The 26,728-nt window shown below is 41.3% G+C and overlaps 1 protein-coding gene across 5 annotated transcripts in view; it reads left to right on the forward strand.

Moving 5' to 3' along the window:
* calcr (calcitonin receptor) overlaps window positions 1-25,255 on the forward strand; it is a 249,152-nt gene extending 223,897 nt beyond the window's left edge. For all 5 annotated transcript variants that reach the window (XM_073054231.1, XM_073054227.1, XM_073054230.1 and 2 more), the window contains one exon: window positions 20,950-25,255. In XM_073054231.1, coding sequence (XP_072910332.1) covers window positions 20,950-21,171 — 222 coding nt within the window. In that variant the 3' untranslated portion in view covers window positions 21,172-25,255. The remainder of the gene's footprint in view (window positions 1-20,949) is intronic.
* The last annotated feature ends 1,473 nt before the right edge of the window (window positions 25,256-26,728 follow it).

A 26,728-nucleotide genomic window follows, 5' to 3' on the forward strand; every position in this document is an offset into this window, starting at 1 on the left:
GTTAATTCTAGCCAGTCTCTGTAATGGTGGTCACAAGATGCATTGGATTTCTGTAAGGCACCATCTGGTTCATTAATGTCCTTCAGGAGAGGATTGCCATCATCCTTACCAAATCTGCCCTGTATATAACTCCAGACCCATCCTATGTGGTTGACTTTTCAGCAAGACATTCTGTTGTAGGAAATCTACAAGTATTTGAAGAGCAAGAGGATAAGATGTGAGAGGATGGGTCCAATCAAGTGTGAAAGTGGAAAAGTGTGTATGGAACCGGAGCAGATAGCAGAGGTACTTAATGAATACACTGCTTCAGTATTCACTATGGAAAAGGATTGTGGCAATTGTAGGAATGACTTACAGTGGACTGAAAAGCATGAGCATGTAAATATTAAGAAAGAGGATGTGCTGGAGCTTTTGGAAAGCATCAAGTTGGATAAGTCACCGGGACCAGACAAGGTGTACTCCAGGCTACTGTGGGTGGCAAGGGAGGAGATTGCTGAGCCTCTGACAATGATCTTTGCATCATCAATGGGGACAAGAGAGGTTCTGGAGGATTGGAGGGTTGCAGATCTTGTTCCCTTATTCAAGAAAGGGAGTAGAGATAGCCCAGGAAATTATAGACCAGTGAGTCTTACTTCAGTGGTTGGTAAGTTGATGGAGAAGATCCTGAGAGGCAGGATTTATGAACATTTGGAGAGGCATAATATGATTAGGAATATTATAGTGTGGTGAACTACATATACCTGTCTGGACTGCTCCTGTGGCTCCTCCCACAGACCCCTGCTGACTGCTTCTGTGGCTCCTCCCACAGACCCCTGTATAAAGGCGATTGAGGCCTGATGCCCGGCCTCATTCTCCAGGATGTAGTGTTGTTCATTCTTCCAGTCAATAAAAGCCGATACCTCGCTTCTTACGTCTCAGAGTGAGTTATTGATGGTGCATCAGTCAGCATGGCTTTGTCAAAGTCAGGTTTTGCCTTAAGAGCCTGATTGAATATTTTGAGGTTGTGACAAAACACATTGATGAAGGTAGAACAGTAGATGTAGTGTATCTTGATTGCAGCAAGGTATTTGATAAGGTACCCCATGCAAGGCTTATTGGGAAAGTAAGGAGGCATAGGATCCAAGGGAACATTGCTTTCTGGATCCAGAACTGGCTTGCCCATAGAAGGCAAAGAGACAGGTCATATTGTGCATGGAGTCGGTCACCTGTGGCATGCCTCAAGGATCTGTTCTGGGACAGCCTACTCTTAGTGATTTTTATAAATGACCTGGATGAGGAAGTGGAGGGGTGGGTCAGTAAATTTGCTGATGACAAAAAGTTTTGGGGGGGGGATTGTTGTGGATAGTATGGAGGGCTGTCAGAGGTTACAGTGGGACATTGATAGGATGCAAAACTGGGCTGAGAGGTAGCAGATGGAGTTCAACCCAGATAATCCTGACAGGATATTCCCTAGGACCTTGAGGGAAGTTGGTGTAGAAATAGCAGGGGCTCTGACAGAAATATTTCAAATGCCATTAGAAACGGGGATGCTGCCGGAGGATTGGCATATTGTTCATGTGGTTCCATTGTTTAAAAAAGGTTCTAAGAGTAAATTTAGCAATTATCGGCCTGTAAGTTTGACGTCAGTGGTGGGTAAAGTAATGAAAAGTATTCTTAGAATTGGTATATATAATTATCTGGATAGACAAGGTCTGATTAGGAACAGTCAACATGGATTTGTGCATGGAAGGTCATGTTTGACAAATCCTATTGAATTTTTTGAAGAGGTTACTAGGAAAGTTGACGAGGGTAAAGCAGTGGATGTTGTCTATATGGACTTCAGTAAGGCCTTTGACAAGGTTCCACATGGAAGGTTAGTTAGGAAGGTTCAATCATTAGGTATTAATATTGAAGTAGTAAAATGGATTCAACAGTGGCTAGATGGGAGATGCCAGAGAGTAGTGGTGGATAAGTCCTGATGAAGGGTCTCGGCCCAAAAAGTCAACAGTACTTCTCCCTATAGATGGTGCCTGGCCTGCTGTGTCCCACCAGCATTTTGTGTGTGTTGCATGAATAACTGTTTGTCAGGTTGGAGGCCGGTGACTAGTGATGTGCCTCAGGGATCTGTACTGGGTCCAATGTTGTTTGTCATATACATTAATGATCTGGATGATGGGGTGGTAAATTGGATTAGTAAGTATGCAGATGATACTAAGATAGGTGGCGTTGTGGATAATGAAGTAGGTTTTCAAAGCTTGCAGAGAGATTTAGGCCAGTTGGAAGAGTGGGCTGAAAGATGGCAGATGGAGTTTAATGCTGATAAGTGTGAGGTGCTACATTTTTGTAGGACTAATCAAAATAGGACATACATGGTAAATGGTTGGGCATTGAAGAATGCAGTAGAACAGAGTGATCTAGGAATAATAGTGCATAGTTCCCTGAAGGTGGAATCTCATGTGGATAGGGTGGTTTTTGTATGCTGGCCTTTATAAATCAGAGCATTGAGTATAGGAGATGGGATGCAATGTAAAAATTGTACAAAACATTGGTAAGGCCAAATTTGGAGTGTTGTGTACAGTTCTGGTCACCGAATTATAAGAAAGATGTCCACAAAATAGAGACAGTACAGAGGAGATTTACTAGAATGTTACCTGAGTTTCAACACCTAAGTAGAGAGAAATGTTGAACAAGTTAAGTCTTTATTCTTTGGGGTGTAGAAGGTGGAGGGGTGACTTGATAGAGGTATTTAAAATTATGAGGGGGATAGATAGAGTTGACATGGATGGGCTTTTTCCATTGAGAGTAGGGGAGATTCAAACAAGACGACATGAGTTGAGAGTTAAGGAGCAAAAGTTTAGGGGTAACATGAGGGGGAACTTCTTTACTCAAAGAGTGGTAGCTGTGTGGAACGAGCTTCCGGTAGAAGTGGTAGAGGCAGGTTCAATATTGTCATTTAAAAAAAAATTGGATAGGTATATGGACAGGAAAGGAATGGAGGGTTATGGGCTGAGTGCAGGTAGGTGGGACTAGGTGAGAGTAAGCTTTCGGCACAGACTGGAAGGGCTGAGATGGCCTGTTTCCATGCTATAATTGTTATATGGTTATAAGTGTGAAGTTGTTCATTTTGGTAGGTGAAATATGCTGGCAGAATATAGTATTAATGGTAAAACTCTTGGCAGTGTGGAAGATCAGAGGGATTTTGGGGTCTGAGTCCATAGGATACTCAGAGCAGCTGCGCAGGGTGACTCTGTGATTAAGAAGGCGTACGGTGTATTGGCCTTCATCAATCATGGAATTGAATTTACGAGCCGAGTGGTAATGTTACAGCTATATCTTACCCTGGTCAAACCCCACTTGGAGTACTGTGTTCAGTTCTAGTTGCCTCACTACAGGAAGGATGTTGAAACCATAGAAAGGGTGCAGAGGAGATTTACAAGGATGTTGCCTGGATTGGGGAGCATGCCTTAAGAGAATAGGTTGAGTGAACTCAGCCTTTTTTCCTTGGAGTACGGAGGATGAGAGGTGACCTGATAGAGGTGTATAAGGCGTATAAGATGATGAGAGGTATTGATCGTGTGGATAGTCAGAGGCTTTTTCCCAGAGCTGAAATGGCTAGCACGAGAAGGCACAGGTTTAAGGTGCTTGGAAGTAGGTACAGAAGAGATGTCAGGGGTAAGTTTTTTACGCAAAGAGTGGTGAATGTGTGGCATGGGCTGCCGGAGGCGGATATGATAGGGTCTTTTAAGAGACTCCTGGATAGGTACATGGAGCTTAGAAAAATAAAGGGCTGTGGGTAACCCTAGGTAATTTCTAAGGTAAGGACATGTTCAGCACAGCATTGTGGGCCGAAGGGCCTGTATTGTGCTGTAGGTTTTCTATGTTTCTAAGTGTCTCACCATCACCTTCTCAAGAATAATTAGGCATCACTAATAAATGTAATGCCCAAAACTTGAAGAGTGAAGGAACAGTACAGTTCAATTTTCAGTGATTTCATTCATGCTTTTAGAAATCTATAATGTTGCCCTGGTTGGTACTACACTATTCTCCTCCAATTTCCTGTAGTGCTTTTCCCTGCTTCTCAGTTTCCATTATATTGCAAGAGACATTGAGAAGAGTCTTTTCATGATGGTTGGTAAGGAAACACACAGTTGTCTGTTTTAAAGTCCCAGTCCAATATTTAAATATTACGATCTTGCCCATCCCTTTATCTGTAATGTCTGGCCTTGTAACACTCTATGCTGCAGTTGCAGCATCTATTTTTATCATCTGTTTTAATAGCTGTCCTTTTGATGCCAATACCTATTTCTGTCCAGATCCCAGGCTCTGGGAATCACTGTCTGAACCTCTCTATACCCTTCAGAGTCAAGCCCTTGGTCATCATTGCAAATATGTGCTTACGTGGAACAGTTAATATTTCTACTGAGTAACACTGTTATTGGCAGCCTGTGATCTTTTGCTAAGTTGTAGGTGCTACATAACTGTAAGCTGCCCTTGTAAAATGGATATAGACAAGGACCATGGTTGTTTTTAATGTCATAATACTGAAAAAAAGACTGTGCTTTCAGTTACATTGTGGTCTATTTGTATTTTAATATTGGGCTTGCTTTCATAACTTTAACACCCCAACCTAACAAAATTACATCAATTTCTGTACAATCTTCTCAACATCAAGAGCTTTTTCCTTGAGAAAGCTGTTTACTTACACTATTTTTGTGTAAAAACTAAGAGCTTCCTGTATTGTCCTTAACAACCCTGCTCAATTTTTGAAGAGATACCTATACTTCTTAGAGGTTCCACTACCAGGAGAAAGGTTGGCTGAATGATTTCTTGGTTAGTTAGTTCTGAGAGGCTGGTGAAACCTCAAACAGCAGATTTCCTGAGGGTCTCTCAGGGTGGTCTGATATTGGCAAGCTCTCAGCCAGGAGGCCTACCACAGAGGCCGAAGCCCACAAGAGCATGTAGGCAAACCATGACGGGAGTGGTGACTGTTTGTTTTGGAAGTGTTGGGAGAAGTGGCCCAGTACATTGGTGGAGTTCCAGTTATGAGGAAAAGAGGAAGAAGCAATTATGTCCGTATTGTGGTATGTGACGAGTAGCCCGTGGAAGGCAGATGCAAGGTCCCAGTCTGAGAATATGACTACGGACAAAGTTCTGGGAGAGGATGCTAGCCTGGTCGCTTTTGTGGAGGGTGAGTCATTACGGTTAGGTGGCTGATTGTGTTCGGGGGGGGGGGGGGGGTGCAGAGAGATTGAAGAAGAAACTAGAATCTGGAGGGGATCACTCCTGTGAATTTCAGAAGTGTGCTGACTGACATCTTTCTTACTGCATATTGCAATCTCCAACTAATACAGCTACATACACCAATGCTGGCCTACAGCCTGTATCCCAAAAAAACATTGTGTGTGTAAACTGAGACCCGAGCACAGATGAGGCAGAGTTCTGAGTTTTGTTCCCAGAGAAGCGATGATATTCATAAATTATCAGTGATTCCAAGTCAAACCAAAGAAGTCCAATATATAGTGGCACAATGAAAATATTGTATGTCAAAAAGGACTACATTATGTGAAATATAAAACTGCTTTGATTTTAACATAACTACTTGAAGATTTAAGCAGTTACTTCCTCAGTTAGCAAATCTACAAAAATGCAATGAAGAACATTTTGCATTTTCAATGTGACAGTAATTTGTAGTTAATAACCACAGGAGATTCTGCAGATGCAGGAAATCCAGAGCAGAACACACACAAAACACTGGAGGAACTCAGCAGGTCAGGCAACACCTGTGGAAATGAATAAACAGTCAGTGGTTTGGGCTCAGACGTTTCTTCAGGACTGGAGAGGAAGGGGGAAGATGCCAGAATAAAAAGGTCGGGAGAGGAGACAGAGGATAGCTAGACTGTGATAGATGAAGTCAGGTGAGTGAAAAGGTAAAGGGCTGGAGAAGAAGGAATCTGATTGAAGAGGAGAGTGAACCATGGGAGAAAAGCAAGAAAGAAGGGCAGCAGGGGAGGCGATAAACAAGTGAGGAGCAGAGGTAAGAGGCCAGAATGAGGAATAGAAGAAGAAGGAAGGAGGAGAGGAAAAGTAAAAAAAAGACCGGAAGGAGGTGCTCAACGAAGCGGTTCACTCCACCTGGCAAAAGCAGAACTTGCGAGTGGACCACAATTCCGATCCCCATTTCATTTCCAACATGTTGGTCCATGGCCTCCTTTTCTGCCATGAAGAAGCCACTCTCAAGGAGGAGCAACACCTCATATTCTGTTTAGGTAGGCTCCTACCTGGTGGCATGAACATTGATTTCACTTTTTGGTATTTTTCCCCAATGTGCCCAATATTCCTCCATTATTTTCCAAGTTTATCCATTTATCAGCAGCAAAAATCCCCCTGCTGAGTTTCTCCAGCAGTTTGATTTTTGCTCCAGATATCAGCATCTGCAGTCTTTTATGTCTCAATTATCTATTAGTCAGCATTCAATAAGACCATAAAACACAGGAGCAAAATTAGACCATTTAACCCATCGAGTCTCTTCCGCCATTCCATCATCTTAGTTATTATCCCTCTCAATTCCATTCACCTGCCTTCTCCCCAGTACCTTTGACGTCCTGATTAATCAAAGGCCTATAACTCCTCTTTACGTATACAAAATTACTTGGACTTTGTATCCACCTATGCAATTAATTCTACAGATTTATAATCCACTCGTTAAAGAAATCCCTTATCTCTGTCAAAATGGATGTCCCACTGTTCTGAGAATGTGACCTTTGGTTTTAGACTCACCCACTATAGAAAACATCCTCTCTACATGCACTCTATCTAGGCCTTTCAAACTTCAATAGGTTTGAATAAGTTTCCCCTCATTCTTCTAAACTCCAGTGAGTACAGGCCCAGAGTGATCAAACATTCCTCATACATTAAACCTGTAATCATTCCAGTAATTATTCTCATGAACCTCCTCTGGATGCTTTCCAATGCCAGCACACCTTTTTTGAGACAAGGAGACAAAAATTGCTCACAATACTTAAAGTTATGACTGACCAATAAGGGTTCAGCATTACAGCTTTGCTGTTATATTCTAGTCCCCTCAAAATCAATGCTAACATTGCATTTGCCTTCCGTACCACCGACTCAACCTGCAGTTGATCTTTGAGGAATCCTGCACAAAGACTCCCAAGTCCCTTTGCACCTCTGATGTTTGAATTTTCTCTCTGTTTAGAAAATAGTCTATGCCTTTATTCCTTCTACCAAAGTTGCATGACCATACACATTCCCTGCATTATATTCCACCTGCCACTTCTTTGTCTGTTCTCCCAATCTGTCTACGTCCTTCTGCAGATTCCCTGTTTCCTCAACACTACCTGCCTCTCCACCTATCTTTGCAAATGTGGACACAAAGCCATCAATGCTGTCATCCAAATCGTTGAATATGATGTGAAAAGAGGTGGTCTCAATGTGGACCCCTGTGGAACATTACTAATCAGTGGCAGCCAATTGGAAAATATTCCAGTATACTGCTAGTGAATTCCAAAGTGAAGACTGACACAAAATACTTGTTAAGTTTGTCTGCCATTTCTTTGCCCCCCCCCCCACTACTACCATTTTCCAGCAGTTTAATATCCACTCTCACATCTCATTTGCTCTTTATACATCTGAAAAAACTTCTGATATCCTCTTATTTTACTGGCTAGCCTACCTTTATATTTCATCTTTTCTCTCCTTAAGCCTTTTTTAGTTCCCATATGTTAGTTTTTAAAAGGTTCCCAATGTTCTAACTCTCTGCTAATTTTTGCTACATTCCATGCCCGCTCTTTTGCTTTTATGCTGCCTTTTACCTCCCTTGTCACCTGCAGTTGGCTCATCCTTCCTTTCAAATTTGTCTTCATCTTTGGGATGTATCCACCTTCCACCTTTCAAATTGCCCCCAGAAACTCCAACTATTGCTTGTCTGTCTTCATACCTGATAGTGTCCCTTTCCAATCAACTTTGGTCAGCTCCTCTCTCGGGCTTCTGTAATTTCTTCTACTCCACTGTAATACTGATACATTGGGTATTCCCCCACTTCTCTCTCTCAAATTGCAGGATGAATTCTATCATATCATGATCACTGTCTCCTAAGGGTTCCTTTACCTTAAGCTCCCTCACCAAATCTGGTTCATTACACAACACCTAATCCAGAAATACTAGGCTGAACTATAAACTGCCCTGAAAAAAACTTGTAAGCATTCTACAAAATCCTTCTCTTATGATCCAGCACCAACTTGATTTTCCCAATCTACCTGCATCTTGAAATGCCCCATGATTATTGTAAAATTGTCTTTATTGCATGCCTTTTGTATCTCCCTTTGTAATTTATATCCTGCATCCTGCCCACTGTTGGAAGACCTGTATATACGGTAACTACCATCAGGGTCTTTTTACCCTTATAGTTTCTTAACACTACCCACATGATTCTACATCTCCCAATCCTATTGTATCTCTTATAAGGATTTTATTTTATTTTACTTTTACCAACAGAGCTACCCCACCCCCTCTGCCTATTTGCTTGTCTTTTCAATATAATGTGTATCCTTGGAAAATAAGCACCCAACTATGATCTTTGTTCAGCCATGACTCAGTGATGCCCAGAATGTCATACCTGCCAATGTCTTACTGTGTGATAGGATCATCTGCCTTATTCTGTAAACTGTGCGCATTCGAATATAATACCTTTAGTCCTATATACATCAGTCTTCTTGATTTTGCCCCCAGCTCATCAGTTCAACTCATCCAACTGACTGCAACTTTGCCCTATAATCTGCCTGGGCTTCCTCACGGTCTCACTACACAATGCATCAACTTGTACACCAACTACCCCATCCTCAATGCTATCACTCCAGTTCCCATCCCCCTGCCAAGTTAGTTTAAATCCTTCCCAACAGCTCTGACAAAACTGCCTGCAAGGATATTGGTGCCCCTTGGGTTGTGGTGTAACCCGTCCTTTTTATACAGGTCATACCTTCCCTAGAAGAGATCCCAATGATCCAGAAATCTGAATTCTGCACAACTACTTCAGCTGCTCGTTCATTTGTACTATCATCCTATTCCTGACCTCACTAACACATGGTGCTGGGAGCAATCCAGAGATTATTACCCTGGAGATCCTGCGCCAAAGCATGGCCACTGTAACACTATCCATTCCAACAATGGCTGCTCCACTTACACCTCATTTCTTTACTAACTGCCTAAGAGATTGTTACGATTGCAGCCCACCATAAGGTTCCAAAAGACGCCAAGCTCTTTTTAAACCTCACACTACCTCACCAACTAATGTCCTCTCATGACGATTGCAGCCCACTGAGATGTTCCAAATGGCCCTGTTAATGTGCACATGGAAAATAAGTAAGTGTCAAAGAAATATATGTGTCTTTGTCACCCTCTTCTGACTCATCTCCTTGCTCCAGCTCCAAGTCCTGCTGTGTCTTCAGCACCCCACACTGACTTACCTTTCTCTGAAGCTAAGTGGCCTCTTCTCAGCAAAGACCTCACCTTTGTAACCTCAATGGGCCCACTGTGATGTGGAGCTCTTTTTCTGTGTCTCTGCCTATGTGCCTATTTCTCAAACAAGGAATCCTCCCCCTTCGCAGATGACCCCTTCTCACGTCTGACAGACTGACCTCAACCTTGCAAAGCCCAGGTGCTAGTTTGTGGCTACTTTATCTTCCAACTGCTGGACAATGACCTCTCTGACAAACACCAGCCTATCATCTCCTGTGTTGTCATTGCAGTTCTCAGTACCCTCCACATTCTCTGATCTGATAATACCTGAATTCTGTACTTCCCACTTCTTTTTCTTAACTGAGATCCACAAACAGAACTGTCCCGATAGGCCCATTATTTCTGCCTGCTCTTGCCACACTGTAATGATCTCCTCATACTGTACCTCACTTCACCATGTGGGCCCTTGTCCGATCCTTCCCACCTGTATCCGGAATACCATGCATGCCCGCTTGGACAACTTCACTATACATTTCCTATACAACTGTATTCCCATCAAGAAAGTCTAAAAGCCCCCAGCTCCTTCCTACCACAAACATCCAAACATCTTCCCTTCACCAAAATTCTCATCTGCCTGTATGACTTTGTTCTTACATTAAACAAATTCTCTTTTGACTCTTTTCACATTCTAGAAATCAACTGTGTTACCATAGCTTCCACATGAATCCCAGCTATGCCTGTCTTCTGTTGGCAATGTGAAACATTCGCAGTTCCAAACCTTCTCCAGTATCACTCCTCGTCTCTTTCTCAATTGCTTTACATTGGCGCCACTTCTTGAACCCATAAGGAACTCACCAATTTTAACACATTTGCCACCAAAATTCACATTGATCTCAAATTCAAGTGGATATTTTCTGACACTTCTCTTCCTTTTCTAGTTGTGTCCTTCTCAGAGGACAAACTATTGATTGATATTTACTATAAGTCCACTGAGTCCCACAGCTACTCAGACTATATTTCTTCCCATTCTGTTTCTTGTAAGGATGCTATTCCTTTCTCCCAGTTTTTACTATCTCCACTGCATTTGCATTCACAATGAGGTTTTCTGTTCCAGGAAATCTGAAACATCTTTTTCAGAAATTGTGGCTTCCTTTCTGCAGAGGTTGATGGAGCCCCATCTCCTATCTCCCCTGTTTCTTGTTCTTCTGCTCTCACCCTGCCTTCTCCCCAACAGAACAACTGAATGCATCCATTCTTGTCAATAGACAGTAGGTGCAGGAGTAAGCCATTCAGCCCTTCGAGCCAGCACCATCATTCAATGTGATCATGGCTGATCATCCACAATCAGTATCCCGTTCCTGCCCTCTCCCCATATCTCTTGACTCTACTATCTTTAAGAGCTCTATCTAACTCTTTCTTGAAAGCATCCAGAGAATTGGCCTCCACTGCCTTCTTAGGCAGAGCCGTTCATAGATCCACAACTCTCTGAGTGAAATAGTTTTTCCTGAATTCTGTTCTAAATGGCCTACCCCTTATTCTTAAACAATGGCCTCTGGTTCTGGACTCCCCCAACATCGGGAACATGTTTCCTGCCCCTAGCATGTCCAATCCCTTAATAATCTTATATGTTTCAATCAGATCCCCTCTCATCCTTCTGAATTCCAGTGTATACAAGCCCAGTCACTCCAATCTTTCAACATATGACAGTTCCGCCATCCCGGGAATCAACCTCGTGAACCTACGCTGCACACCCTCAATAGCAAGAATGTCCTTCCTCAAATTTGGAGACCAAAACTGAACACAGTACTCCAGGTGTGGTCTCACCAGGGCCCTATACAACTGAGAAGGACCTCTTTGCTCCTATACTCAACTCCCCTTGTTATGAAAGCCAACATGCCATTAGCTTTCTTCACTGCCTACTGTACCTGCATACTTACTTTCAGTGACTGATGAACAAGAACACCTAGATCTCATTGCACTTCCCCTTTTCCTAACTTGACACCATTCAGATAGTAATCTGCCTTCCTGTTCTTGCCACCAAAGTGGATAACCTCACATTTATTCACATTAAACTGCATCTGCCATGCAGCTGCCCACTCACCCAACCTGTCCAAGTCACCCTGCATTCTCCTAACATCCTCCTCATATTTCACACAGCCACCGAGCTTTGTGTCATCTGCAAATTTGCTAATGTTACTTTTAATCCCTTCATCTAAATCATTAATGTACATTGTAAATACATTTGTAGCTGTGGTCACAGCTCTGAGCCTTGCAGTACCCCACTAGTCACTGCCTGCCATTCTGAAAAGGACTCGTTAAGCCCTACTCTTTGTTTCCTGTCTGTCAACCAATTTTCTATCCATGTTAGTACCCTACCCCCAATACCATGTGCTCTAATTTTGCCCACTAATCTCCTATGTCCCTTATCAAAGACTTTCTGAAAGTCCAGGTACACTACATCCACTGGCTTTCGCTTGTCCATTTTCATAGTTACATCCTCAAAAAATTCCAGAAGATTAGTCAATCATGATTTCCCCTTCGTAAATCCATGCTGACTTGGACCGATCCTGTTACTGTTAACCAAACGTGCCGCTATTTCATCTTTTATAATTGACTCCAGCGTCTTCCTCACCACTGATGTCAGGCTAACTGGTCTATAATTCCCTGTTTTCTCTCTCCCTCCTTTCTTAAAAAGTGGGATAACATTAGCTACCCTCCAATCCTGAGGAACTGATCCTGAATCTATAGAACGTTGGAAAATGATTACCAATGCATTCACAATTTCTAGAGCCTCCTCCTTAAGTACCCTGGGGTTCAGACCATCAGGCCCTGGGGATTTATCAGCCTTCAGTCCCATCAGTCCACCCAACACCATTTTCTATATAATGTGAATGTTCTTACACCACCTCCCTCACTACCATTCAGGGACCTAAACACTCCTGCTAGGTGAGGCAACGGTTCACATGTATCTCTTCCAACCTTGTCCACTGCATATTGTGCTCTTGATGTGGCCTCATTGACATCAGCGAGACCAAGCACTGTATTGGAGACCATTCCACAGAATACCTACACTCAGTCTGGCCATCCAGCTGCAGAACATTTCATCTTCCATCCCCATTCCAACACTGACCTGTCAAACCATGGCCAATTGGAGGAGCAACACCTGGGTAATCTGCAATCCAATATTTTTTCCGACTCTAGGTACTCCCCACTATCTTCTTATACTGTTACTTTCCTCCTATTTCCCCCATTCCTACATTCCTCACATTTTGTCCCTCTTCCCACCTTCCCTCCAGCCCCCCTACCCATCTTTGTCCACTGCTCTCTTCTCCCCTCAACTTCACAAATAGTTAACATACTACACTGCACCTGCACCCACCCTCCACCATCATCACCACCACCTTCCATCTGGTTCCAGCTGTTGTTTGCATCTCCCTTCTCCTCACCTCCTTTACTTGTCCAAATCCAGCACTGGTGCGCTGGTTTATCTCAACCCAGCAGCTATATCCACCCCTCCCCCACTTTCCATCATCTGTTGTTTCTTTTAATTTTTTTCCACTCTCTGCCTCCATCTATCATTCACCTGCCACAGTTAAAACTCTACCACTGCTCACCTCCCCTAGTTGGCACTACCTGCCTGACATCTTACAGCCCTCCTCAGTCCACCAATTGCCACATAGTGCTTTCTTGCCACTCCTCTTTCTACACTGGCCATCTCGACTCCTCTTCTTTCTACGCTGGACATCTCAACTCCTCTTCTTTCTTCGCTGGACATCTCAACTCTTCTTTCTACGCTGGACATCTCAACTCTTCTTTCTACGCTGGCCATCTCAACTCCTTTCTACACTAGCCATCTCAACTCCTCTTCTTTCTACGCTGGACATCTCAACTCCTCTTCTTTCTACGCTGGCCATCTCAACTCCTCTTCTTTCTACGCTAGCCATCTCAACTCCTCTTCTTTCTACGCTGGCCATCTCAACTCCTCTTCTTTCTACGCTGGCCATCTCAACTCCTCTTCTTTCTACACTAGCCATCTCAACTCCTCTTCTTTCTACCCTGGCCATCTCACATCTCCACTCAGTCTTGATGCAGGGTTTTAACTTAGACATTGACAATTCCTTTCTTCCCACTGTAGCTTTTACACCCACTGAGTTCCTCCAGCAGATTGTTTGCTGCTTCAGTTTCCAACATCTGTAGTCTCTTTTGTCTCCGGTCTTGGAAATGAATATGGAGAACTTAAAGAATGAGCTGGTCATACTTAAGGAATAAGAAGAATTACTTGGCATGTTTGCCTGGTGACTGTTACTCTCATAAGAGTTGACAGTGATTATAAAACAAAACTCAGTAATTAATGATAATTTACTTCTCAAAACCTGTTGACGAATACCTTAATGGAGTATGAAGGTTGCTGAATTTTTATTAAATTCAACTTATTAATTAGTGTCTATCAGACCTGGATATAATGACTGTCCCATAACATGTGATTGATTCTTAAAAACTATGAAATGACCCAGTTTGAAAAAAATATGAGAAACAGATGGAAAGTCAAAAAGAAGCATTTGATAATGAATAAAGAGTGCTTGGGGAATTAAAAAATTGATAGAAGACTTTATTGGGAAGTTTTATCTTCGTCAAGCAGTGGGATGTCATTGATAGAGAATGTGACTCTTTGGCAGTTAGCTTTAAATATTAGACTGCCTGTAATGCCACAGGACACACGCAGGATATTACTTCCTGTTCAACATCAACTATCAGATGAAAAATCTTCCTATTCATAATGTTAGCCAAAGAAAGGGCTTTATATAAATCCAACAAATGCAATAATTTTGTGCTATTATAGTAATTCATCTAATGTTTAACTAACTAAATTATCTAATTAAATCACTAGTATTAAAATAGTCCAGCAAGTGTCTTTTCAAATTCTACACCTACCTTTTTGGTAAATTTAATAGAAATAATAAAAAATGACCACATTAAGTGAAGGAAATTTGGACCGACCTTCAATGTGAAACTATTTATGTTTCATAGAAGAGAGTTCTTGTTAATTCAGGAAAAATCTTCATTCATTTGTTTTTCTGCAAGCTGGCTTTAGTCATTACATTTTACAAAAATTATATTTCCTACAGCCACATAAAGCCAGTATATCAGCACATATTCCATGAAATATCGAATAGTACCCCTACTATTAAATCCTGCTTTCCATTGGGTACATACTGAATTTATTTTGGCAGAAATTTGCTGTTAATGCAAGAAGTCAGAACTTGCCACCCATGGCAAGCTCTAGATGAATTGTGTGGTAAGTATATACTTGGCTTTTGTGGATCTCCTGTTGACAGCTTGGCACCACTCTGTAACTACAGATGCTTGATGAAATATAACTGGGGTCTTTTCCTATTTCTCCCATTATTCCTCTCAGCAACATTAGATGCATCCGTCTGCTGTGCAGTTACCTCTTTAAGTACAGCCAGCCTTTCTAGTAACCCCTCTTTGTCAATCAGAATCTTAGCTGCCTGTTCCTTAGCTGACCCTCCAACAACACCATCTGCCCTGATGATTATTTTATATCTCAGCTGCTCTCTCAGCCTAGATAAATAATCTTTTTGATTACCTTTCTTTCCACAACGCTTTACAATTTACACACCAGTAAAATATTTTTGGATCCCCATTTATGTTTGACTCTAATCTTTTCTTATACTCTATACTTGTTTTTCTTATTCTTTTATTTTAGCCCCCTTTGAAGTATTTTATAATCAGTCTTGTCCACTCTTATGTTTTCTATCTGACATCTATCATATGTCCTTTACTTTGACACTTTTTAAAAATTATTATTTTGTTCTTCAGGGAACTCTAGTTTTAATTTCTATACTCTTTTCCCTCTAGGAAAAGTCACCCGATTCTACCTGAATCATCTCTGACTGGAAGGCTTCCTGTTGGGCGACTATATTTTGTCTGCCAGGATTTGATTCGAAATTATCTGGGCCAGATGTGTTCTCATCTCAGTGAAATTGGCCCTTCTCCATTTGACAGCTTTGACATTGGAGTACCCTTTTCCAAAGTTGATTCTAAATCTTATGTAGCTTAGACAAGTGAGGTGGGGGGGGGGGGGGTTGCAGAACATAATTTCAAAAGAAAAATAGTGGATGATACAAAACTTGAATTTCTGGTGAACTATAAGGAGAAGGAAAACAGGCCAATGGAATGAGAAGGTAAAACTTACCTCAGGAGCAAGAGAATCGTTATATTTTAGCTGTAAAAACAGAGACCACTTTAAACTGGAGGGCATATTTTTAAAAGAGTAGAGTGACTTGGGTTACATGTATGTAGATCATTCAGTGTGGCAGGTTGAGAAACAGACCAGCCAACTCGTTCTCTTGAGCTTGCAACTGGAGTTTGCATTCAGCAGTAGCAAGGATGCGACATCACCGTTACTTATGGGAATCAGCAGCTACCTAATCGTCAACTGATTTCCACCAGTTGTTATTATCCTACAAGTGGTTGGCACTTTCTGAAATTGCTGGCGTTTGTAGAAACCAATTGCTCCCAAACACTGGAAGATTGGCAGGAACTTCTCATCATGGACAGAGTGCTGCAGAAAGAAGGAACTAGAGGGAAGAGCTCTCAGTAGGAGTTTAAGAAACAATACACCTACCTGAAGATCAACAGGAACTGCCATATATTTTACTACTCTTCAGTGGGTTATCTTCTTCTGGTGTCTACAATGTGCTCCAGCCACAACTGCAATTTAATTTGGAGATACAGACTATATTTCTAGTGGCTGTTAAGCATGGACCATCACATTATATTCTTTTACTGGTGGTTCTGCCTTGTAGATTTGCTTAATCTGACACTGATTCTCCCTATTCAAAGTGTAATCATTTTTATTTAGTCCTTACATGGCTGAAAGTAGAAGGCGGAACAAGTATGCGGCATTACAGAGATTGCAGGCTTCTTCATGGTGCTGCATTCCATTCACATCCATTTGAAATTCTCACTGCAGTTTGAAGGATTTCTCCTTGTAAAATGCAGAGGATGCATTGTCATGTTGGCCCAATTTTGCTCCTGTGTCTGATGGCTTTTTCATTTAATGCCAGGTTGTATCCATCATGCAGCTAGTCTCTGATCCATTAATACTTCAGCCACCACAACTTTTCGAAGGATGGATATTGTACAACAAAGTCAATGCACCGCTATTGTGATTGATGAGTCCAATGTACAACCCATGCAAACATAGTCACGGTGCACAGAATGAAAATAGAAATGCTGTACAAGAAATTATTGTGCTGAAGTAGTAATTTCAGTGTGTGAACTGCTGTGAGGGAGCCATGCAGTGCTCAACAGGGAAGGTGTCAGGTTCAGCGACAGTTTGCTTTGCACTGCACACTATGGACGTGCAACTGCTTCTCACAGCTCAGTAGCAAGCAGCTGTGGAATAGCATGAATTTGAATAAGAAGACAAGGAGAGAAAATGGAGAGGAGGAGGAAGGGGGAAGGCAACGTATCGACATGTTCTGGCTGGGCTGTGTGTGTACCTACAGTTGCAGTTCCCTAATCATTGAAAATCTCTCATGATGCCTTTCCTTTGTTACAAAAGTAAGGTTTGGCAGAGAATATTAACTCAAAACTATTTTTTTTAGTAAAAGCATATCACATTATTTAGATATATCAACCTTTCACCCTCATGTGTCCTTTTTGTGCTTAATCTACACGTGCTTTTGCTTACACTAGTATTCCCAGGCAACACCACCTTACTTTTGTGTTGTGACACCTGGGCTCTAGGCTCTCTGCACAGAGCCATCCAGTGGAGGGAGTATCAAAAACACAGGGGCATAGGATTAAAGTGAGAGGAAAGAGTTTTGAATTGGAATTGTGGGTACAATTTTCTTTACATGGAGAGGAGTTGATATCCATATCGCAATTCCAGAGAGGTGGTGGAATCATATAGGACTATTATGTTTAAGATGCATTTGGAAAGACACCTGAATAGGCAAAGTACAGAAAAATATGGGCCTAATGTGAGCAAATGGGATTTGTGTAGATGGGCAAAAAGGTTTGCACTTCCATGAGTCTGTGACTTCAAGGTTGGTCCAAGCTCTTCCAGGCTTTGCTGAAAGTGATTTCACAGGTAGGCAGGTTGGTGAAGAAAGTTTTCAACATGCTAGCCTTCATCAGTCAGGCCACTCAGTTGCAGTTGTACAAGATGTTGGTGAGGCCACATTTGGAATATTGTGTTCAGCTTTGGATCCTTGCTATAAGAAAGATGCCATTAAGCTGGAAAGAGTGCAGAAAAGCTTTATGAGGGTTTTGCCAGGACTCGAAGGACTGGATTATATGAAGAGGTTGTATAGCCTACGTCTTTAGTCCAGGAAGCTTGGGAGACTGAGGGGTGATCTTAACAGGGGGGTATAATATTATGAGGGGCACAAATAGGGTGAATGCTCTCAGTCTTTATCACAGGGTTGGGCAGTCATGAACCAGAGAGCAAAGCCTTAAGCTGAAATAAAGATTTAATAGGAACCAGAGGGGCAACTCTTTCACAAAAAGGTATAAGTAAGGAATGAGATAGCAAAGGAAGTAGTTGTGGACAGGTGCAGTAACAATACTTAAAAGATATTTGCTAGGTGGATAGGAAAGGTTTAGAGGGATATGGGCCTAGCATAGATGGGAATCTTGGTCTGCATCAACCAGTTGGGCTGAATGGCCTGTTTCAATGCTGTTGACTCTTTGACTCTGTTACGTACCCGTGACACGTGACAGTGGTACCCTTGTCACGTGACTGGGGTTGAAGTTATACTGGACTTGAGGTAATGGTCTTGTGATGGTGGAGTGACATCATTTTCTCACCAGTAGAGGTCATGTGACAGGTTTTTTTTACAGGGTATAAAAGGAAGACCCACCCTGTCAGGTGGGGCAGTTCGTGGCGGGATTTGCCAAGCTGACTTCATGTCCCTGCGTGATTTAATGTGATGACGCAGTTTAGTTAAAAATGAAGTTTTATATAATGCCTAAAGTTTAAAAGGTCATTGCCAGCAGTTTCTTTGCTGGTGGAGAGTGAAGATAAGAATTTGGAAGTTAAAAATCGAGGAGAATCGATTTTCGACGGTGGATTGGTTTCGACTTTGTGTGATCCTCATTCGGAAGGATTTCGTTGACTGTTCTCGTGTTAATCTCCGCTGGGATAGCGGGAGATTAAGAATAGTGTGGAAAGAAGGTCAGTGCCCTTAAGCCGTTATATTTCATAAAATTCTTCGTGGGAAAGTTCGACGCCGGGGGAATCGAAGGACAATGACGTGGAAGAGGATTTAAATCGCTTTAAAAAGTCTCTCCTTTTATAAGGACTGTGAGCTTTTGAACTTTCGGCATACCGTTTTAAAGAACTGTTTTTTTTCAATACCGCTTTTAGAACTGTTTGAACTGCAGCGCTATTAAGAACTGTGAATCTGCCGCACAGCAGCTGAATTCCGGTTGAGCTAGTGTTTGTTTACTTTTGGGGGGTTTTGTTTTCAGTGTTTAATAAACGTGTTCTTTGTTATAAAAACCCTTGCCTAACTCATATATATTTATTGTTGCCTGAATACGTAACAACTCTATGATTCTGATATTATATTCAGACTTTTACGTAGAGGTGCCAACGTTCCTATCAAACTACTGTTTAAACTAAGTTGAAGTTTTACAACAGAACTCATACACAGTTGTGCTCTTTGCAATAGCAGTATCCCTTTCTCCTCTGCCCTGATATCAGGTCTCTAATGCTTGAAGTAGGAACACATACCTCTAGGTAAATGTTCTCATAACCTAGAGAACACTCTGGGCTAACCTCTCAAGTACACACAGTGTCAATATCTGTACTCGGGACTGACAGTTCTAAAATGCGTTTCTCCGTTCTTAGCACTTCCCTGCTCAGTTTGCAGTCCTTAGGTGCAAGTCAGAAGGCCACAAGAACAGGGTTGTGGTGCTGGAGATGGAGGTGAGAGACAGTATTGATGAAATGAGTGGAACATGCTCACAATATTTGTACTTGAAACTAAGAACAGATTGTAGGTTGAGGATGGTGTGGGATGTGAGAATAAAGACCAGAAATGAGGACACATTTGAAAGGTTGAGTGAGCTGGGGCTTTTTGCTTTGGAGCAATGGAGGAGGAGAGGTGACTCGATAGAGATGAACAAAAGGATAAGAGGCATTGACCGAGTGGACAGCCAGCACCTTCATCGCTGGGCAGAAGTGGCTAGTCTAAGAGGGTTTAATTGCAAGTTGATTGGAGGAAGGTATAGTGGAGATGTCACAGGTAGTTTTTTTACACAAAATGTGGTGGGTGTGTAGGATGCCCGGCAAGGAGCAATGATAGAGACAGGAGCATTAGGAACACTTAGAATGACACATGGATGATAAAAAAAAAATGGAGAGTTATGCAGGGGGAAAGGGCTAGATTGATCTTGGAGTAGGTTAGAGGTTGGCATGAAAACAAAGGCCCTGTATTGTGCTGTAAACTGTTCTATGACACCTTCTGTTGTTGCTGCCCGGCTATTGACTGTGATATCACTAATGGTCACTTTAACCACGTTGAGCATTTGGAATTTAGCTTATCATGCTATATTTGCAAGTAATTGTGCAACCTTACCATCCAAGAGAGGGAGAAGTGTGGTAGTAAATGTCATGCCTTTGTTAAATAGTTGGGAGATGTCAGTCAATAAAGCCCTCTGGGCAGGTTACAACTCTAAGTCAAGCAGAGTAGAAATCCAGGAAGACAATGCTCAAGGTAGGATCTCTGTCTGTGCATCCAACCCATGGACTCCTGACTGTATAAAGGTGCAGTGATTACCAGTAAACCCATATCAAAGAAGCATCATAGGCAAGCAGACACTCTGATGTTTTGAGACACCATGTCTGCATGAGGATCATGCTGATGGAATATCAGGACCTGGATATTTCTGAGATAACATCAAGCGGCCAATTACTGCTCTTGGTAATATTAAAACAAAAAAGGGTTTGCAGGAATATGGTGCCTTACATGTGATAGCATTGTAGTTATTCTAGAGGATAAGCAACTGAAAGATCCATACTAATAATCTGGAAATAAAAATTCAAGTCCCACTAACGGAAGCTGGAGAATTTAAATTCAGTTGACTTCTTCAGAAATAAACCTGAAATAAAAATCTAGCAGTGCTCTGAAACTGCTAGCTTATTACAAGAATCCAGCTGGTTCCCTGCTGGTTCTTCAGGAAAGAATATTTGCCGCCTTTAGTTAACCTGGTCTGCGTATGACTCCAGACGTGTTGCAATGTAGTTGACTATCAACTAAACTCTAGCGTGGCCTGGGTAATCCTGAAATTCAAGAGTTGGGTGATTAAAGCATCAGTATATATATATATATATATATATATATATATCAGCAATGTAATAAATTACGTTGATAATATATCAGCAATCTAATAATGCAGATGTAACAAAGCTGATAATGTCAAATTTGTGATGTATTTCTGGTGTCTTATGTCAAATTTTAGGTGCAAGCCGCTCTGAAGAGGCAGTGGATGCAGTACAAAATACAGCTGGGTCAGAAACAGCGGGAACACTGCTCCATGCGCTCAACCTCATACACAGCAACATCCATCACTGAGGTTCCCATTTACCCCAATCATCAAGATAGCAACAGCGAACATATAAACGGCAAGTTCATGGAGGATTCTGAAATTACTGCCCTGAAATCAAAAGAGACGTACGCTTGACTTGACTGAAAGATAAAAACAACTGCTTCCCATTTTACCCATTAAAACACAGAGTCCAATATCAACTGTCAGTCTCTAAAATAAGCAACCCAACCCAGCAGGGAAAAAAGGTAAACACTTTGCTGGCAGTGGCAGTCAAGAAGGGGGCCAGTCAAGGCAGATGTTTCAATATTTCATACAGTACTGCTTTCAGAAATCTGACTGGAAAATGGAGCTGTCAGTTGACAAGTGTGACATTTCTATGGCTACACGTCCTTCTTAAAAAACAAGGTCTACTACAAAAGTCTGGCTAAGAATACTTCAAAAATCTGCACCAGGATCATGGAGTGTAAACGAACGCCAAGGTGGTACACAACTTATCCCAATGGGGCACTACCTGGCAGTTCCAGACCAAGCACAAATCCAAGCTCTGGAGGCTGATTTATTCCATGAGTTCTGCTCTGCTTCTCGTGAAAATTAAGAGGCCTTGAAGATTTAGCCCTTGGCCCTAAAACCATTCTTTTCTTTAATGCTAGTTTGGGGAAGTGGTGAAAGTTGTTCTTAATTTACAGGTTTACAGGGATTATTAGGTACATCTTCCTCATGTTTTGGTTTTAATGGAGAAAAACAACTGCATATATAAAGGAAATAGTGTGCGTAGACTAGTGGGATAAGCATGATTGTATGTTTCAAAATGAAATCCATCACAGCTAGCTTGAAAGTCATCATCAAACTGTACCTTTGAACACTCATGGCCTATCCGTCTATTAGCAATGATATAATTTGGCTCTTCATCCTTGCTGTGGTTTGTTTCCAGCAAGTTAGCAAATAGCATCAGTGAAGCAGTTGTATGGAACTCTGTGAACTGTACCTTGGCACTGGAGAATGAAGAGGCCAAACCAGACAAGCAGGCAGGGCCAGAAAGTCCTTTCCAAGTCAGTTCTTTAATGGAGAACTAGTCAACAGTGTACGCAAGAGTCAAGATTTTACGGTTGTTAGTGCGATATGTTGAACTTAGTGCAGAATAAGAAATATTCACTAAAACTCACATTCTATGTTCTCTCGAAGCTGACATTTTGCTCTGGTATAACTTGTCCTTATGATACGTGAAGCTGTCTTCAACCCATGCATGTGGATTGAATTCATTGGTTAGATTTTGCAAATGCTTTGTAGAATCTATAAAGTATGATATTGAGAGAGGGATCTTTTTCTCTTCAAAAATTGCTGCTTGGATGGAAATGAGCAACACTGTGTCTGGGAGCGCTCAAGCCTGTTCATAAAGTTCCACTGAGGTCATCCGAACCACATGTGCTGGAGGCAAATAAGCAGGACAGCTAACGCTTGTGCTTGGGTTCAGCACAAGCACCCAGAGGCATTTCTACACAGCCCGTCTGCAGAAGCAAATGCCCTTCTATCCTGGAATGTAAAATGACATTTCACAAAACAGGAAGTGACTGAGATCTTGATTTCACCAAAGTAGATTGGAGCTGATGAAACTAATTTTGGAGTAGATATTTTCAAGATATTTTAAACTTGCTTTTCTAACTACTGTTTTTTAAAAATATAACATTCTAATGTTTGATTAATAGGCAATGCTAAGTTTCTCTGTACTAAGTGGTGAAGTCGAAAGAATGGGTGAGAAATTCTCCAAATCTCTATTTTTAGCCACATCATTAGAATATTTGTGAAGGTTTCTCCTGTTCATTATTTCTACTGAGATTGTAAATATGTTATTGCAGAATGCTTTACTGTTTCACTAGAAATAATGAACAAGGAAGATCTTTTACAGACTTACTTACCATATAGTTAGCTAGAGCTAGGGGAATTTGTGCTCCCATGATACTGGAAAGGTATTTCATTGCAAGAAATGCTATGGATCTGACAGTGCACAGATGAGAAAAAAATGTCATGTAACCACTAGTGTTTCCAGATTCAAGGTGATGAATGAGCAATCTTGCCTAGATCATAACTCTGTTCAAAGTTGAATTTGTGTCAAATGCACAAGTACGCGTATACACAGCTGCAATGAAACAGTACATGTATCATAGGCACATATGATCATATCAGCATCATTCACAAGAAAAAGACAAATTAATCATAATTACAACAAAACAAACTCAGTTTTGGTTGGAGGTAGTCAAAGAGTTGCTAAACTGTAGTGATTGGTGTTTTGCCAGTTGGTTCAAGAACAGGATGTTTGAAGGGAAGTAACTGTTCATAAACCTGATGGTGTTGGACTTCAGCTTCTGTAATTCCTATTCAATGATAGCTGCATGAAGATGACATGGCCTGGATGGTGGGGATCTCCTGTAATACCACCAGTGATGGGTAGGGATGGGTGCACCCATGTTGCTTTGAGCAGAATCCACTGCTCTCCGCAGCTTCTTACATTCCTACTTCAAAATTTCACATGTGACATACTGAATATTCATTGTCATGAACTTCCAGTCAAAGAGTGTTTAAAAAGAAGGGTTTAAATTCTCATTCCTGAGGAGAAGAACTGAGAATTGTAATGGATGATGCATTTCTAAAGGAAAAATGTCTCCTTTTCGGAAAGGATGAATTAACTACCAGGTGACTGTTTAGTGATGACACCCAGACTGTGGCTAAAACCATTGAACATGTATAATTAAAATTATTGTCGTGGTGGTGGAATTAAATTGATATATACCTATTTAAATATTTGACCACCATCAGCACATCTACATAAAAAATACTGCAGGAATAAACACCTGAGATAAATCCTCCGATCACTGAGACCCACATCTCACTTTTGTTAAACTGACTGTCTTGTCAAACCTGCAGGTATGAAAAGGCAGGAATTCAGCCTGTTCCTAAAATAAAGGATTCCAAAGCAAATTATTTGTGCCTCAGAAATGCAACTAGACTCCCCTCATTTGGATCTACTCCTTAGAGGTACACTCTCACCTGAAATAGATAAGACTTCTGTCTATCAAGTGAGTCTCTACAGTTCCACTTTAAGAACGGCCACAAATGACCCTTGTACTGATGAAAGGTCATCAGCCCAAAGTCATAGCTCTGTTTCTCCCTTCATGGATACTAATTGAGCTGTCAAGCATTTCTGACAATATTGTTCTTATTCCATAAACAACTTGATACTTAAGTGCACTGTCACTTTGCTTGCATCAGGAGATTGTAGTTAAAATGGACTGTTGTCTCTATAGTTGCAATGCCAATATTAAATTACAGCATCAATTTTCAATCTAACATAAATTCCATTTAATTTTACTGCAAAAGATGGCATTGATTTGAAGTCCTTGCCCCTAGTGGAAATGATGTGAGTGAAGCTGGAGGCAATCTGGACCATTACAGTAGGCAGGGTGCACTTACACTTCTGACCTGCCTAATTGACTGTCATTTTAAGTTGAGGGTGGCAAAGAGAGCTTCACAACATGTGATGTTCTCCTTACACGTATTCCACGGGTTCTGGTCACTGGGACCTGATTTGTTATTTAACCCGAGGCAGTGGTGGCATCAGGACATGACATGTTCTGATTGCAGAACTATTAGTTGTCAAAAAGCTCTGAAATAATTAATTAAGACTACCAGGATTTCATCGTAGGCAGATTGTGTTGGTTTCTGATGTTTACAGTGGAAGAAATAATGAATTCTTGTTCAAAATAAGCAAAAATCAATAAAAAAAACAACTGAATCTGCATAATCACAAAACCTCCATGAGGATGATTGTATTCCTTCATTCCGTTCATCACTATTTGTACTAAAGTGGTATTTGAATAGTTTTATACTTAAAGAATTAATGTACAGTCAGTTGCTTAATGTAATGTTATTTTCTGTTACATTGTGTTCTATGGAAAATAATACTAGAAATTCTCCCTGTAAATATTTCACCCAGTGAGCTTCTCCTTTAAATACATAGATTTGTTTATTACATATATTCTTTAACATGTCACTTTATCTCCAAAATGGTTTACTTAAAGTTCACATTTGAGAAATTATTCAATGTCAAATGTTGACAGCTTTGTTTTAAATGCATTACTAACTAAACACAAGCTCTGGCTTCTGAAGTAGCTGTTATTTAAAATATATGTGAATACATTACAACATTAAAGCTGACTGAAAAGAATTTTTGTTACTTTGTATTCATCTTAAAAGATGGACAACTGTTAGAACAGTGCCAAGTCAACAATGAAGAAGAAGCATCTGCTGTGGCACAGAAGGAGAGCAGATACAGCAAGATTGCATTACAGGACCCACCTGACAGAGAAAGCATTCATTCCAATTTGCCCTGTTAAATTTGATTCAAAAGCATTGGCACCAGGCTGCCAGTTTCACAGCCTGAGAAAGAGAACAGTCCAAAATACTTCCTCCCCCACTGACAGAATTAAGCCACAACTGCTTCAAAGCTTATGTCTGTCAATTTCCTTTCCTCGTTTAATAGCACTCTTTAGTATCAAAGCATTGAGAATGTTCAGACCCATACAGTGTTACATCTGATAAACCTGAGCCAATAATAACATGGCATCTTGAATCAAGCCTTTCCAGCAAGTCATACACACATTTATGCTATTGAACTTATCATATCATATTCTAATTATTAGAGTCATGTTTTACTTGAAAATTCATTCCAGTAATTACGATCCACAGCAATACAGCATCAACAGTTTCTATTTATGTATCAGGATGTCTTAAAGCATTTCACATCAACACTATTAAAAAGAAAAGGAAGCTGAACACATTGGGAGACAATGAAAAGCTCGGTCATTGAAGGTTCTGGCATGTGGATCAATGACCGGTAATTGTTGTGAAACTAAAATCAGGGACAGTGAAGGGACCAGAATGGAGAACAGGCACCTCAAGAGTACAGTGTTGTTGAGGAGGCCAGGCAATGGAACAAACGGTTCCAAGTGGCTCCATTTTAATATCAGAGAATGTATGCAATATACAAACTGAAATTCTTACTCTTCGCAGACATCTGCGAAAAACAGAGGAGAACTCCAAAGAATGAATAACAGAAAAGCATTAGAACCCCAAAGCCCACTCTTCCCACCCTATGCACAATTGCTGCAAAGTATCAACCTCAACCCCACTAATTTCAGCAGAAAACATCATCGCCCAGCACCTGCTAAGCAACTGCAAGGCTCTCAAAGGGAGACCATGATCTTCAGCCAACAAAAACTATTGTTTACCCGACAGTTCGACATACCACAGGCTATCTGTCTCTCTCACTCTCTAACAAGGGACAGAGAGGTGTTGCCCTTTTCGTAGCAAAAGGGGAGACTGACAAACAGTCGCTGTCATGGTGTTGCAGTCTGCTGCATCGCTTTTTATCCTGAGATCTTCCGACTCAAGGATTGGCAACAAACTCCCCCTACCATCGAGAGGAAGAGTGAGAGGGAGCGATCACTCGAGTACAGAGACCAACAATTTTAAAGTGGGGGAATTGCATGTCTGGATTTGTCAGAAAGCATGGCTGAAGAGTAAATATATTGCCACACAGGCATCACTTGTCCCGTCAAAGCTCTACCACGTCCTTTTTGAAAGGCAGAGAGGGTGCAAGAGCTGAATGACTTACCCCTGCTTCTTTTCCTTATGTCCT

Source organism: Hemitrygon akajei, chromosome 8, assembly GCF_048418815.1.
Source record: "Hemitrygon akajei chromosome 8, sHemAka1.3, whole genome shotgun sequence".
Lineage (NCBI taxonomy): Eukaryota > Metazoa > Chordata > Chondrichthyes > Myliobatiformes > Dasyatidae > Hemitrygon > Hemitrygon akajei.